Genomic DNA, 17,238 nt, shown 5'->3' with positions numbered 1-17,238 from the left:
CTTATTTAAGCAATAACTATATACAAGTCTTGCAGAAGTAGTCCGCACTTGGGACGGGCGCCCAGCATCCTCTACGGACTACGAGAAAAAGGTTTACCGGTAGGTTTAAAATCTTATTTTCTCTAACGTCCTAGAGGATGCTGGGACTCCGTAAGGACCATGGGGATTATACCAAAGCTCCCAAACGGGCGGGAGAGTGCATATGACTCTGCAGCACCGCTTGAGCAGACAGGAGGTCCTCCTCAGCCAGGGTATCAAACTTATAGAACTTTGCAAAGGTGTTTGACCCCGACCAAGTAGCAGCTCGGCACAGCTGTAGTGCCGAGACCCCTCGGGCAGCCGCCCAAGAAGAGCCCACCTTCCTAGTGGAATGGGCCATAACCGATCTTGGTAACGGCAATCCTGCCGTAGAATGTGCCTGCTGAATCGTGTTACAGATCCAGCGAGCAATAGTCTGCTTTGAAGCAGGAGCGCCAACCTTGTTGGCTGCATACAGAACAAATAGTGCTTCTGTTTTTCTGACTCTAGCCGTTCTGGCCACGTAAATTTTCAAAGCCCTGACCACATCCAGGGACTCGGAATCCTCCAAGTCACGCGTAGCCACAGGCACAACAATAGGTTGATTCATATGAAAGGATGAAACCACTTTAGGTAGGAATTGAGGACGAGTCCGTAATTCTGCCCTATCCACATGAAAAACCAGATAGGGGCTTTTATGTGATAAAGCCGCCAATTCCGAGGCTCGCCTAGCCGAAGCCAAGGCTAGAACTAGAACATGGCCACCTTCCAAGTGAGATATTTTAACTCCACCGTTTTGAGTGGTTCAAACCAATGTGACTTAAGGAAAGGTACAAAAGGAGGCTGAATATGCAGTACTCCCTTTACAAAAGTCTGTACTTTAGGTAGAGAGGCCAATTCCTTTTGAAAGAAAATGGATAAGGCCGAAATCTGAACTTTTATGGAGCCTAATTTTAGGCCCAAATTCACTCCAGTTTGCAGGAAGTGAAGGAGACGACCCAGATGGAACTCCTCCGTAGGAGCATTCCTGGCCTCACACCAAGAAACATATTTTCTCAATATTCGGTGATAATGTTTTGATGTCACGTCCTTCCTAGCCTTTATTAGCGTAGGAATGACCTCATCCGGAATACCTTTTTCCGCTAGGACCCGGTGTTCAACCGCCATGCCGTCAAACGCAGCCGCGGTAAGTCTTGGAACAGACAGGGCCCCTGCTGCAGCAGGTCCTGTCTTAGAGGAAGAGGCCACGGATCTTCTGTGAGCAATTCCTGTAGATCCGGATACCAAGTCCTTCGTGGCCAATCTGGAACAATGAGGATTGTTCTCACTATTCTCTGTCTTATTATTCTCAACACCTTGGGTATGAGAGGAAGAGGAGGAACCACATAGACCGACCGAAACACCCACGGTGTCACCAGGGCGTCCACAGCTATCGCCTGAGGATCTCTTGACCTGGCGCAATACCTTTTTAACTTTGTGTTGAGACGGGACGCCATCATGTCTATTTGGGGCAGTCCCCACCGACTTGCGATCTGCGCGAAGACTTCCTGATGAAGTCCCCACTCTCCCGGATGCAGGTCGTGTCTGCTGAGGAAGTCTGTTTCCCAGTTGACCACTCCCGGAATGAACACTGCTGATAGTGCGCTTACATGATTTTCCGCTCAGCGAAGAATCCTGGTGGCTTCCGCCATTGCCACCCTGCTCCTTGTGCCGCCTTGGCGGTTTACCTGAGCTACTGCGGTGACGTTGTCCGACTGAATCAGAACTGGTTTGTCGCGAAGTAATGCCTCCGCTTGACGTAGGGCGTTGTATATGGCCCTCAACTCCAGGATGTTGATGTGGAGATAAGTCTCTAGACTCGACCAAAGACCTTGGAAATTTCTTCCCTGTGTGACTGCTCCCCAACCTCGGAGACTTGCGTCTGTGGTCACCAGGATCCAGTCCTGAATGCCGAACTTCCGACCCTCCAGGAGGTGAGCACTCTGCAGCCACCACAGGAGAGACACCCTGGCTCTGGAGGACAGGGTGATCCTCTGATGCATTTGTAGATGTGACCCGGACCACTTGTCCAGTAGGTCCCATTGGAAGGTCCTCGCATGGAACCTGCCAAAGGGAATGGCTTCGTACGATGCCAAAATTTTCCCCAGGACTCGAGTGCAGTGATGCACTGACACCTGTTTTGGCTTCAATAGGTTCCTGACCAGAGTCATGAGCTCCTGAGCTTTTTCCATTGGAAGAAAAACCTTCTTCTGGTCTGTATCCAGAATCAAGCCCAAGAAGGTCAGACGCGTCGTAGGAACCAACTGTGACTTCAGGATATTGAGAATCCAGCCGTGTTGCTGTAACACCTTCAAAGACAGAGACACGCTGTCCAGTAACTTCTCCCGAGATCTCGCTTTTATGAGGAGATCGTCCAAGTATGGGATAATTGTGACCCCTCGCTTGCGCAGGAGCACCATCATTTCCGCCATTACCTTGGTGAAAATCCTCGGGGTCGTTGAAAGCCCAAACGGCAACATCTGAAATTGGTAATGACAATCCTGTACAGCAAATCTCAGGAACGCCTGATGAGGAGGAAATATTGGAACATGAAGGTATGCATCCTTTATGTCCAGGGAAACCATAAAATCCCCCCCCCCCCCCCCCCCTCCAGGCTGGCGATGACCGCCCTGAGCGATTCCATCTTGAACTTGAACTTTCTCAAGTATAAGTTCAGGGATTTTAAATTCAAAATGGGTCTGACCGAACCGTCCGGTTTCGGAACCACAAACAGGGTTGAGTAATAACCCTTTCCTTGCTGCAGTAGAGGAACCTTGACCACTACCTGTTGAAGATAAAATTTTTGTATTGCATTCAACACTAACTCCCTCTCTGAGGGAGACGCAGGTAGAGCCGATTAGAAAAACCGGCGAGGAGGCACCTCTTCGAATTCCAGCTTGTATCCCTGAGAAACAATTTATATTGCCCAGGGATCCACCTGTGAATGAACCCAGATGTGGCTGAAAAGTCGAAGCCGTGCCCCCACTTAAGCGGACTCCCACAGGGAAGCCCCAGCGTCATGCGGTGGATTTTGCAGAGGCAGGGGAGGACTTCTGTTCCTGGGAACTAGCTGTGTGCAGCTTTTTTCCTCTGCCCTTACCTCTGGCAAGAAAGGACGATCCTCGTACTCTTTTGCTTTTATTCGAACGAAAGGACTGCATTTGATAATGAGGCGCTTTCTTAGGCTGTGAGGGAAAGTAAGGCAAAAAATTCGATTTACCTGCCGTAGCTGTGGAGACGAGGTCCGAGAGGCCTTCTCCAAATAACTCCTCACCTTTGTAAGGCAAAGACTCCATATGCCTCTTTGAGTCGGCATCACCCGTCCACTGTCGGGTCCATAAGACTCGCCTAGCAGAAACAGACATATCGTTTATTCTGGAACTTAGCAAACAAATGTCTCTTTGAGCCTCCCTCATATATAACGCAGCATCTTTTATATGCCCTAGGGTCATTAAAATGGTATCCTTATCTAGGGTCTCAAATTCCGTAGATAAGGAGTCTGTCCATGCTGCGACAGCACTACAAACCCAGGCCGACGCCATTGCCAGTCTAAGAATTGTACCTGAATGTGTGTAAATGGACTTCATGGTAACCTCCTGTCTGCGATCAGCAGCATCCTTGAGGGTAGCCGTATCTTGTGATGGCAGCGCTATCTTTTTTTATAAACGTGTTAAAGCCTTGTCCACCTTAGGAGAAGACTCCCATCGTATCCTATCCGTTTGCGGGAAAGGATACGCTATAAGAATCCTTTTGGGAATCTGCAGCCTCTTGTCTGGAGATTCCCAAGCCTTTTCGCACAGCTCGCTCAGCTCATACGAGGATGAAAAAGTGACCTCAGGCTTTTTCTCTTTATACATGTGTACCCTCTTGTCAGGGACAGGGGGTTCCTCCGTGATATGCAAAACATCTTTTATTGCAATAATCATATATCGAATGCCCTTAGCCACTTTTGGCTGTAATTTTGCCTCCTCATAGTCGACACTGGAGTCTGAATCCGTGTCGGTATCTGTGTCCATTATTTGGGACAATGTGCGCTTCTGAGACCCGGAAGGTCCCGGTGACACAGGGACAGGCATGGTCTGATTACCTGACTGTTCCCTGGCCTCAGCCTTGTCTAATCTCTTGTGTAATAAATTTACATTAGCACTCAAGACATTCCACATTTCCATCCAGTCCAGTGTCGGCGCTGCCGACGGAGATCTGACATTCATACACTCCCCCTCCTCCTTAGGTGAGCCTTCCACTTCATACATGTCGACACAAGCGTACCGACACACCCCACACACACAGGGAAGCTCTTATCTGAAGACAGTTCCCCACCAGGCCCTTTGGAGAGACAGAGAGAGAGTATGCCAGCACACACCCCAGCGCTATATAACCCAGGCAAAACACAGAATGTTTCCCCAGGTGCGCTGAAATAACTTGTTTTTCGCCAATTATGTGCCCCCCCCCCCCCCCCCTCTTGAAAAACCCACTGTCACCTCAGTAAGCAGGGGAGAGTCCGGGGAGCTTCCTCTCAGCGCTGTGCTGTGGAGAAAAATGGCGCTTGTGAGTGCTGAGGGAGAAGCCCCGCCCCCTCGGCGGCGGGCTTCTGTCCCGCTCAAATGATTAAAAAATATGGCGGGGGCTCTTTATATACATGTACAGTGCCCAGCTGTACATGTATATATGTGTTTATGCCATAATAGAGGTTAATATTGCTGCCCAGGGCGCCCCCCCTGCGCCCTGCACCCTTACAGTGACCGGAGTGTGTGAGGAGTATGGGAGCAATGGCGCACTGCTGCAGTGCTGTGCGTTACCTCAGTGAAGATCACGAAGTCTTCTGCCGCCTTTGAAGCCTTCTTTCTTCTCATACTCACCCGGCTTCTATCTTCTGGCTCTGCGAGGAGGACGGCGGCGCTGCTCTGGGACGAACTCCAGGGTGAGACCTGTGTTCCGACTCCCTCTGGAGCTAATGGTGTCCAGTAGCCTAAGAAACAGGACCTTGAAACTCAGAGAAGAAGGGCTGTTTCTCTCTCCTCAGTCCTACGATGCAGGGAGTCTGTTGCCAGCAGTGCTCCCTGAAAATAAAAAAACTAATTAAAATACTTTCTTAGCAGGAAACTCAGGAGAGCTCCCTGCAGTGCACCCATCTCCTCTGGGCACAGTATCAAACTGAGGTCTGGAGGAGGGGCATAGAGGGAGGAGCCAGTGCACACCCAGAGTCAAAGTCTTTCTTAAAGTGCCCATGTCTCCTGCGGAGCCTGTCTATCCCCATGGTCCTTACGGAGTCCCAGCATCCTCTAGGACGTTAGAGAAAAATAATTATCCAAGCATAAAGTGTGTTAAAGTATCTCATACAACACGCTAGGTATGTTACTTACAACCTTATCTCACCTTTGCTGCAATTGTTGCTGCGTTTATGTGCGAAGAGGAACTATCTTCTGTTGATGCAACACCGCTGTCTTTTTTCTCTTCCTCCTCTTCCTCACACTGCACCCCTTTATCTTCTGTCTGTTTATGAGGGCTTGTCGTTGGTGGTGGAGAGAGTGGAGGTGGCGGAGATGGTAAATCTTCCAACTCATCATGGACTTCTTTTACTTTTACAATTGCATCCTTTAAAAGGTCTATAGCGTGAGGTAGGGCTGGCAGTATAAATTGAAAGCACTCCTGTAGAGAAAAAAACAAACATACCTAGCATGAAATGCTTTGTTGCTGGACAAAATGTGTGTTTGAAGCCTACCTGTCTCTACACATGGGTCAAGTATCCAATTCATGGTATTGCTAATCATGAATAACTGGTGAGGAACCAATGAGGGTCAGGTGAGACACCAGTGAAGGTCAGGTAAGAAACTAATGAGGGTCAGGTGAGACACCAGTGAAGGTCAGGTAAGAAACTAATGAGGGTCAGGTGAAAAACCAGTGAGGTACAGATAAAGAACCTATGAGGAACAGGACAGGAACCAGTGATCAGATGAGAAACCAGTGAAGATTAGGTAACAAATCTTTTAGGATCAGATGAGAAACCAGTGAGGATCAGATGAGGAACCAGTGATGATGAAGGGAGGAACCAGAAAGGAACAAGTGAGGAACAGGTGAGAAACTAGAGGAGTAGGTGAGAAACCAATGAATGAAGCATTTGACAGACCACTTCTATTGAAATGAAATGACTTTGGATTAGGCATTCTGTGACATCTGTAGTGTTGTAGACCGCAGAATATGTCCTCTATTCTATACTACTTGCTTTTAACTCTTTGACATTGTGACACTGCTGTGTAATTACAAACATTTCAAAACAATTTCTACCTCGCACATCCACACAGAGCAGGATAAGTGGATAGAGGATTACTGCCAATTTCAATATATGGTGTTTTAAATACGCCTAGTGTTCATTCTAGCACCCTGTACCTAATCAGTGAGAAGGGCATATTTTAAATTTGAATGGCAACATTTTAGATGTGATATATCGCTACAGCTAAGTAGCTGCAGCGATATACATCAGGTAGAACATTTTGCACATAAAAATTAAAATATGTCCTCCTCACTGATTAGGTGCAGGGTGCTAGAATGAACACTAAATTCCCAGAAAATAAATCCTAATTTATATTATCTACAAAATTAAACCATACTGAACATGACCTCCCATAAAATGAGATCAAAACACATAAAAGAGCAAGGAGTCCAGGGCAAATAACACAACAACAAATAATAACAGGGAAGAATTGAGGGATAAAGCATAGATAGGGAAAGTACTGTAGCAGGGAGGGAATATAAAGGAAAATACAGAACACAGTGACAGTACAGGAGTGAGATTAAAGATTACAGTAGGGAGGATCACAGATTGAAACCAGAGACAGCAACCACCTGAGATGTCAAGAGAGGCTTTCCGTGACAAACGACAACCTGTTAACATAGAGCCAAAGTTTCCCAATGAGTATCTTCTAGGCCAACCTAGACCAGGAGAGCAGTGTCCGACCATAATACTTACTAATTCTAAGCAGATACACTGAAAAGGGTTTGTTTGGTCCCGCACTGGATTCTATAATTTGTTCAAGGGGCTTGATTCCATATTGCCCTGAAACTCCCAACGATATATTGTGTAGGTGATCCCTGGAGTGGGTATCAATAATATCTTGGGTTGGTGGTGCTCCCAGAGTCAGTAGTGTATACTAGTATGGAGAGATAGGTAAAGAAAGACTCTGTGTTGGGGCACGCTTGAAGTATTAGAAAATATTAAAACTTCACTTTTAAATAAGATTTTACTTACCGATAAATCTATTTCTCGTAGTCCGTAGTGGATGCTGGGACTCCGTCAGGACCATGGGGATTAGCGGCTCCGCAGGAGACAGGGCACAAAAATAAAAGCTTTAGGACTAGGTGGTGTGCACTGGCTCCTCCCCCTATGACCCTCCTCCAAGCCTCAGTTAGGATACTGTGCCCGGACGAGCGTACACAATAAGGAAGGATTTTGAATCCCGGGTAAGACTCATACCAGCCACACCAATCACACCGTACAACTTGTGATCTGAACCCAGTTAACAGTATGACAAACGTAGGAGCCTCTGAACAGACGGCTCACAACAATAACAACCCGATTTTTTTGTAACAATAACTATGTACAAGTATTGCAGACAATCCGCACTTGGGATGGGCGCCCAGCATCCACTACGGACTACGAGAAATAGATTTATCGGTAAGTAAAATCTTATTTTCTCTGACGTTCTAGTGGATGCTGGGACTCCGTCAGGACCATGGGGATTATACCAAAGCTCCCAAACGGGCGGGAGAGTGCGGATGACTCTGCAGCACCGAATGAGAGAACTCCAGGTCCTCTTTAGCCAGGGTATCAAATTTGTAGAATTTTACAAACGTGTTCTCCCCCGACCACGTAGCTGCTCGGCAGAGTTGTAATGCCGAGACCCCTCGGGCAGCCGCCCAAGATGAGCCCACCTTCCTTGTGGAATGGGCCTTGATAGATTTAGGCTGTGGCAGGCCTGCCACAGAATGTGCAAGTTGAATTGTGCTACAAATCCAACGAGCAATCGTCTGCTTAGAAGCAGGAGCACCCAGCTTGTTGGGTGCATACAGTATAAACAGCGAGTCAGATTTTCTGACTCCAGCCGTCCTTGAAATATATATTTTCAATGCCCTGACAACGTCCAGCAACTTGGAATCCTCCAAATCGCTAGTAGCCGCAGGCACCACAATAGGCTGGTTCAGGTGAAACGCTGAAACCACCTTAGGCAGAAACTGAGGACGCGTCCGCAGTTCTGCCCTGTCCGAATGGAAAATCAGATATGGGCTTTTATACGATAAAGCCGCCAATTCTGACACTCTCCTGGCTGAAGCCAGGGCCAGTAGCATGGTTACTTTCCATGTAAGATATTTCAAATCCACCGATTTGAGTGGCTCAAACCAATGGGATTTGAGAAAATCCAAAACTACATTAAGATCCCACGGAGCCACTGGGGGCACAACCGGGGGCTGTATATGTAGTACTCCTTTTACAAAAGTCTGGACTTCAGGAACTGAAGCCAATTCTTTCTGGAAGAAAATCGACAGGGCCGAAATTTGAACCTTAATGGACCCGAATTTGAGGCCCATAGACAATCCTGTTTGCAGGAAATGTAGGAATCGACCCAGTTGAAATTCCTCCGTCGGGGCCTTCCTGGCCTCACACCACGCAACATATTTTCTCCAAATGCGGTGATAATGTTGTGCAGTCACCTCCTTCCTGGCTTTTACCAGGGTAGGGATGACCTCTTCCAGAATGCCTTTTTCCCTTAGAATTCAGCGTTCAACCGCCATGCCGTCAAACGCAGCCGCGGTAAGTCTTGGAATAGACACCGTCCCTGCTGAAGCAGGTCCCGTCTTAGAGGTAGAGGCCACGGATCTTCCGTGAGCATCTCCTGAAGTTCCGGGTACCAAGTTCTTCTTGGCCAATCCGGAGCCACGAGTATCGTTCTTACTCCCCTTTGCCGTATAATTCTCAGTACTTTTGGTATGAGAGGCAGAGGAGGAAACACATACACTGACTGGAACACCCACGGTGTTACCAGAGCGTCCACAGCTATTGCCTGAGGGTCTCTTGACCTGGCGCAATACCTGTCCAGTTTTTTGTTGAGGCGGGACGCCATCATATCCACCTTTGGTTTTTCCCAACGGTTCACAATCATGTGGAAGACTTCTGGATGAAGTCCCCACTCTCCCGGGTGTAGATCGTGTCTGCTGAGGAAGTCCGCTTCCCAGTTGTCCACTCCCGGAATGAACACTGCTGACAGTGCTATCACATGATCTTCCGCCCAGCGAAGAATCCTTGCAGCTTCTGCCATTGCCCTCCTGCTTCTTGTGCCGCCCTGTCTGTTTACGTGGGCGACTGCCGTGATGTTGTCCGACTGGATCAACACCGGCTGACCCTGAAGCAGGGGTTTTGCCAGGCTTAGAGCATTGTAAATCGCTCTTAGCTCCAGTATATTTATGTGAAGAGACATCTCCAGGCTTGACCACACTCCCTGGAAGTTTCTTCCCTGTGTGACCGCTCCCCAGCCTCTCAGACTGGCATCCGTGGTCACCAGGACCCAGTCCTGTATGCCGAATCTGCGGCCCTCTAACAGATGAGCACTCTGCAACCACCACAGAAGAGACACCCTTGTCCGTGGAGACAAAGTTATCCGCTGATGCATCTGCAGATGCGATCCGGACCATTTGTCCAGCAGATCCCACTGAAAAGGTCGTGCGTGGAATCTGCCGAATGGAATCGCTTCGTAAGAAGCCACCATTTTTCTCAGGACTCTTGTGCATTGATGCACAGACACTTTTCCTGGTTTTAGGAGGTTCCTGACAAGTTCGGATAACTCCCTGGCTTTCTCCTCCGGAAGAAACACCTTTTTCTGAACCGTGTCCAGAATCATTCCCAGGAACAGAAGACGTGTCGTCGGGGTCAATTGAGATTTTGGAAAATTCAGAATCCACCCGTGCTGTTGCAGCACTACTTGGGTTAGTGCTACTACGTCCCCCAGCTGTTCTCTGGACCTTGCCCTTATCAGGAGATCGTCCAAGTAAGGGATAATTAATACGCCTTTTCTTCGCAGAAGAAACATCATTTCGGCCATTACCTTGGTAAAGACCCGAGGTGCCGTGGACAATCCAAACGGCAGCATCTGAAACTGATAATGACAGTTTTGCACCACGAACCTGAGGTACCCTTGATGTGAAGGGCAAATTGGGACATGCAGGTAAGCATCCTTGATGTCCAGGGACACCATAAAGTCCCCTTCTTCCAGATTCGCTATCACTGCTCTGAGTGACTCCATCTTGAACTTGAATTTTTGTATGTACAGGTTCAAAGATTTCAGATTTAGAATAGGTCTTACCGAGCCGTCCGGCTTCGGTACCACAAATAGTGTGGAATAATACCCCTTTCCCTGTTGTAGGAGGGGTACCTTGACTATCACCTGCTGAGAATACAGCTTGTGAATGGCTTCCAATACCGTCGCCCTGTCTGAGGGAGACGTTGGCAGAGCAGACTTTAGGAACCGGCGAGGGGGAGACTTCTCGAATTCCAACCTGTAACCCTGAGATACTACCTGCAGGATCCAGGGGTCCACCTGTGAGTGAGCCCACTGTGCGCTGAAATTCTTGAGTCGACCCCCCACCGCCCCTGAGTCCGCTTGTAAAGCCCCAACGTCATGCTGAGGGCTTTGCAGAAGCCGGGGAGGGCTTCTGCTCCTGGGAGGGAGCTGCTTGGTGCACTCTCTTACCCTTTCCTTTGCCTCGGGGCAGATATGACTGTCCTTTTGCCCGCTTGTTCTTATAGGAACGAAAGGACTGCGGCTGAAAAGACGGTGTCTTTTTCTGTTGGGAGGGGACCTGAGGTAAAAAGGTGGATTTCCCGGCTGTTGCCGTGGCCACCAAATCCGATAGACCGACCCCAAATAATTCCTCCCCTTTATACGGCAATACTTCCATATGCCGTTTGGAATCCGCATCACCTGACCACTGTCGCGTCCATAAACTTCTTCTGGCAGATATGGACATCGCACTTACTCTCGATGCCAGAGTGCAAATATCCCTCTGAGCATCTCGCATATAAAGAAAAGCATCCTTTAATTGCTCTATAGTCAATAAAATACTGTTCCTATCCAGGGTATCAATATTTTCAGTCAGGGAATCCGACCAAACCACCCCAGCACTGCACATCCATGCAGAGGCGATGGCTGGTCGCAGTATAACACCAGTATGAGTGTATATACTTTTCAGGGTAGTTTCCAGCCTCCTATCAGCTGGATCCTTGAGGGCGGCCGTTTCAGGAGACGGTAACGCCACTTGTTTTGATAAGCGTGTGAGTGCCTTATCCACCCTAGGGGGTGTTTCCCAGCGCGCCCTAACCTCTGGCGGGAAAGGATATAATGCCAATAACTTCTTTGAAATTAGCAGTTTTCTATCGGGGTTAACCAACGCTTCATCACACACTTCATTCAATTCCTCTGATTCAGGAAAAACTACAGGTAGTTTTTTCAGACCCCACATAATACCCCTTTTTGTGGTACTTGCAGTATCAGAGATATGCAAAGCCTCCTTCATTGCCGTGATCATATAACGTGTGGCCCTACTGGAAAATAAGAATTTACTTACCGATAATTCTATTTCTCGTAGTCCGTAGTGGATGCTGGGGACTCCGTCAGGACCATGGGGAATAGCGGCTCCGCAGGAGACAGGGCACAAAAATAAAGCTTTAGGATTAGGTGGTGTGTACTGGCTCCTCCCCCTATGACCCTCCTCCAAGCCTCAGTTAGGATACTGTGCCCGGACGAGCGTACACAATAAGGAAGGATATTGAATCCCGGGTAAGACTCATACCAGCCACACCAATCACACCGTATAACTTGTGATCTGAACCCAGTTAACAGTATGACAAACGTAGGAGCCTCTGAACAGACGGCTCACAACAATAACAACCCGAATTTGTTTGTAACAATAACTATGTACAAGTATTGCAGACAATCCGCACTTGGGATGGGCGCCCAGCATCCACTACGGACTACGAGAAATAGAATTATCGGTAAGTAAATTCTTATTTTCTCTAACGTCCTAAGTGGATGCTGGGGACTCCGTCAGGACCATGGGGATTATACCAAAGCTCCCAAACGGGCGGGAGAGTGCGGATGACTCTGCAGCACCGAATGAGAGAACTCAAGGTCCTCATCAGCCAGGGTATCAAATTTGTAGAATTTTGCAAACGTGTTTGCCCCTGACCAAGTAGCAGCTCGGCAGAGTTGTAATGCCGAGACCCCCCGGGCAGCCGCCCAGGATGAGCCCACTTTCCTTGTGGAATGGGCCTTGACAGATTTAGGTTGTGGCAAGCCTGCCACAGAATGTGCAAGTTGAATTGTGCTACAAATCCAACGAGCAATCGTCTGCTTAGAAGCAGGAGCACCCATCTTGTTGGGTGCATACAATATAAACAGTGAGTCAGACTTTCTGACTCCCGCCGTTCTTGAAATATATATTTTCAATGCCCGGACCACGTCCAACAACTTGGAATCCTCCAAATCGTTAGTAGCCGCAGGCACCACAATAGGCTGGTTCAGGTGAAACGCTGACACCACCTTAGGCAGAAAATGAGGACGCGTCCGCAGTTCTGCCCTGTCCGTATGGAAAATCAGATATGGGCTCTTATATGATAAAGCCGCCAATTCTGATACTCTCCTGGCTGAAGCCAGGGCCAGTAGAATGGTTACTTTCCATGTAAGATACTTCAACTCCACCGATTTGAGCGGCTCAAACCAATGGGATTTGAGAAAATCCAAGACTACATTAAGATCCCACGGTGCCACTGGGAGCACAACCGGGGGCTGTATATGTAGTACTCCTTTTACAAAAGTATGGACTTCAGGAACTGAAGCCAATTCTTTCTGGAAGAAAATCGACAGGGCCGAAATTTGAACCTTAATGGACCCCAATTTGAGGCCCATAGACAATCCTGTTTGCAGGAAATGTAGGAATCGACCCAGTTGAAATTCCTCCGTGGGGGCCTTCCTGGCCTCACACCACGCAACATATTTTCTCCAAATGCGGTGATAATGTTGTGCAGTCACCTCCTTCCTGGCTTTTACCAGTGTAGGAATGACCTCTTCCGGAATGCCTTTTTCCCTTAGAATTCGGCGTTCAACCGCCATGCCGTCAAACGCAGCCGCGGTAAGTCTTGGAATAGACACGGTCCCTGCTGAAGCAGGTCCCGTCTTAGAGGTAGAGGCCACGGATCCTCCGTGAGCATCTCTTGAAGTTCCGGGTACCAAGTTCTTCTTGGCCAATCCGGAGCCACTAGTATCGTTCTTACTCCCTTTTGCCGTATAATTCTCAGTACTTTTGGTATGAGAGGCAGAGGAGGGAACACATACACTGACTGGAACACCCACGGTGTTACCAGAGCGTCCACAGCTATTGCCTGAGGGTCTCTTGACCTGGCGCAATACCTGTCCAGTTTTTTGTTGAGGCGGGACGCCATCATATCCACCATTGGTTTTTCCCAACGGTTCACAATCATGTGGAAGACTTCTGGATGAAGTCCCCACTCTCCCGGGTGTAGATCGTGTCTGCTGAGGAAGTCTGCTTCCCAGTTGTCCACTCCCGGAATGAATACTGCTGACAGTGCTATCACATGATCTTCCGCCCAGCGAAGAATCCTTGCAGCTTCTGCCATTGCTGTCCTGCTTCTTGTGCCGCCCTGTCTGTTTACGTGGGCGACTGCCGTGATGTTGTCCGACTGGATCAACACCGGCTGACCCTGAAGCAGGGGTTTTGCCAGACTTAGAGCATTGTAAATCGCTCTTAGCTCCAGTATATTTATGTGAAGAGACATCTCCAGGCTTGACCATACTCCCTGGAAGTTTCTTCCCTGTGTGACCGCTCCCCAGCCTCTCAGACTGGCATCCGTGGTCACCAGGACCCAGTCCTGTATGCCGAATCTGCGGCCCTCTAACAGATGAGCACTCTGCAACCACCACAGAGGAGACACCCTTGTCCGTGGCGATAAGGTTATCCGCTGATGCATCTGCAGATGTGATCCGGACCATTTGTCCAGCAGATCCCACTGAAAAGTTTGTGCGTAGAATCTGCCGAATGGAATCGCTTCGTAAGAAGCCACCATCTTTCCCAGGACTCTTGTGCATTGATGCACAGACATTTTCCCTGGTTTTAGGAGGTTCCTGACAAGTTCGGATAACTCCCTGGCTTTCTCCTTCGGAAGAAACACCTTTTTCTGAACCGTGTCCAGAATCATTCCCAGGAACAGCAGACGTGTCGTCGGGGTCAACTGGGATTTTGGAAAATTCAGAATCCACCCGTGTTGTTGCAGCACTAGTTGGGTTAGTGCTACTCCGTCCTCCAGCTGTTCTCTGGACCTTGCCCTTATCAGGAGATCATCCAAGTAAGGGATAATTAATACGCCTCTTCTTCGCAGAAGAATCATCATTTCGGCCATTACCTTGGTAAAGACCCGAGGTGCCGTGGACAATCCAAACGGCAGCGTCTGAAACTGATAATGACAGTTTTGCACCACGAACCTGAGGTACCCTTGATGTGAAGGGCAAATTGGGACATGCAGGTAAGCATCCTTTATGTCCAGGGACACCATAAAGTCCCCTTCTTCCAGATTCGCTATCACTGCTCTGAGTGACTCCATCTTGAACTTGAATTTTTGTATGTACAGGTTCAAAGATTTCAGATTTAGAATAGGTCTTACCGAGCCGTCCGGCTTCGGTACCACAAATAGCGTGGAGTAATACCCCTTTCCCTGTTGTAGGAGGGGTACCTTGACTATCACCTGCTGAGAAAACAGCTTGTGAATGGCTTCCAATACCGTCGCCCTGTCTGAGGGAGACGTTGGCAAAGCAGACTTTAGGAACCGGCGAGGGGGAGACTTCTCGAATTCCAACCTGTAACCCTGAGATACTACCTGCAGAATCCAGGGTCCACCTGTGAGCAAGCCCACTGTGCGCTGAAATTCTTGAGTCGACCCCCCACCGCTCCTGAGTCCGCTTGTAAGGCCCCAGCGTCATGCTGAGGGCTTTGCAGAACCCTGGGAGGGCTTCTGTTCCTGGGCAGGGGCTGCTTGCTGCCCTCTCTTACCCCTTCCTCTGCCCCGAGGCAGATATGACTGTCCTTTTGTCCGCTTGTTCTTATAGGACCGAAAGGACTGCGGCTGAAAAGACGGTGTCTTTTTCTGTTGGGAGGGGGTCTGAGGTAAAAAGGTGGATTTTCCGGCAGTTGCCGTGGCCACCAGATCCGATAGACCGACGCCAAATAATTCCTCCCCTTTATACGGCAATACTTCCATATGTCGTTTGGAATCCGCATCACCTGACCACTGTCGCGTCCATAAACTCCTTCTGGCAGATATGGACATCGCATTTACTCTCGATGCCAGAGTGCAAATATCTCTCTGAGCATCTCGCATATAAAGGAAAGCATCCTTTAATTGCTCTATAGTCAATAAAATACTGTCCCTATCCAGGGTATCAATATTTTCAGTCAGGGAATCCAACCAGACGACCCCAGCACTGCACATCCAGGCTGAGGCGATGGCTGGTCGCAGTATAACACCAGTATGTGTGTATATACTTTTTAGGGTAGTTTCCAGTCTCCTATCAGCTGGATCCCTGAGGGCGGCCGTATCAGGAGACGGTAACGCCACTTGTTTTGATAAGCGTGTGAGCGCCTTATCCACCCTAGGGGGTGTTTCCCAGCGCGCCCTAACCTCTGGCGGGAAAGGATATAATGCCAATAACTTCTTTGAAATTAGCACTTTTCTATCTGGGTTAACCCACGCTTCATCACATACATCATTTAATTCCTCTGATTCAGGAAAAACTACAGGTAGTTTTTTTACCCCCCACATAATACCCCTTTTTGTGGTACTTGCAGTATCAGAGATATGCAAAGCCTCCTTCATTGCCGTGATCATATAACGTGTGGCCCTACTTGAAAATACGTTTGTTTCATCACCGTCGACACTAGATTCAGTGTCTGTGTCTGTGTCGACCGACTGAGGTAAAGGGCGCTTTACAGCCCCTGACGGTGTCTGTCAACTGATTTTTGTAATGTGCTGACATTATCACGTAATTCCATAAACAAAGCCATCCATTCCGGTGTCGACTCCCTGGGGGGTGACATCACCATTATCGGCAATTGCTCTGCCTCCACACCAACATCGTCCTCATACATGTCGACACACACGTACCGACACACAGCAGACACACAGGGAATGCTCTTATCGAAGACAGGACCCCACTAGCCCTTTGGGGAGACAGAGGGAGAGTTTGCCAGCACACACCCAAGCGCTATAATATATATGGGAACAACCTTATATAAGTGTTGTTCCTTATAGCAGCTTAAATATATCAAAATATCGCCAAAAAATGCCCCCCCTCTCTGTTTTACCCTGTTTCTGTAGTGCAGTGCAGGGGAGAGTCCTGGGAGCCTTCCTCACAGCGGAGCTGAGCAGGAAAATGGCGCTGTGTGCTGAGGAGAATAAGCCCCGCCCCCTATTTCGGCGGGCTTTTCTCCCGGAGTTTTAGATATCTGGCATGGGTTAAATACATACATATAGCCTCAATGGCTATATGTGATGTATTCTTTTGCCATAAAGGTATTAAATATTGCTGCCCAGGGCGCCCCCAGCAGCGCCCTGCACCCTCCGTGACCGCTTGGTGTGAAGTGTGTGACAACAATGGCGCACAGCTGCAGTGCTGTGCGCTACCTTCATGAAGACTGAAGAGCCTTCTGCCGCCTGTTTCCGGACCTTCAATCTTCAGCATCTGTAAGGGGGGTCGGCGGCGCGGCTCCGGGACGAACCCCAGGGTGAGACCTGTGTTCCGACTCCCTCTGGAGCTAATGGTGTCCAGTAGCCTAAGAATCCAATCCATCCTGCACGCAGGTGAGTTGAAATTCTCTCCCCTAAGTCCCTCGATGCAGTGAGCCTGTTGCCAGCAGGACTCACTGAAAATAAAAAACCTAAAAACTTTTTCTAAGCAGCTCTTTAGGAGAGCCACCTAGATTGCACCCTGCTCGGACGGGCACAAAAACCTAACTGAGGCTTGGAGGAGGGTCATAGGGGGAGGAGCCAGTACACACCACCTAATCCTAAAGCTTTATTTTTGTGCCCTGTCTCCTGCGGAGCCGCTATTCCCCATGGTCCTGACG

General features: G+C 48.8%; 1 protein-coding gene across 22 annotated transcripts in view; it reads right to left on the bottom strand.

Moving 5' to 3' along the window:
• GPHN (gephyrin) overlaps positions 1-17,238 on the bottom strand; it is a 615,912-nt gene that overhangs the window by 288,786 nt on the left and 309,888 nt on the right. For all 22 annotated transcript variants that reach the window (XM_063948135.1, XM_063948129.1, XM_063948127.1 and 19 more), the window contains exon 7: positions 5,434-5,706. In XM_063948135.1, the coding sequence (XP_063804205.1) occupies positions 5,434-5,706 (273 nt within the window). The remainder of the gene's footprint in view (positions 1-5,433; positions 5,707-17,238) is intronic.

This window comes from Pseudophryne corroboree, chromosome 12 (genome assembly GCF_028390025.1).
Source record: "Pseudophryne corroboree isolate aPseCor3 chromosome 12, aPseCor3.hap2, whole genome shotgun sequence".
NCBI lineage: Eukaryota > Metazoa > Chordata > Amphibia > Anura > Myobatrachidae > Pseudophryne > Pseudophryne corroboree.
The sequence above is the reverse complement of the archived record's forward strand: the minus strand, read 5'-3'. Positions and strand labels throughout refer to the sequence as shown.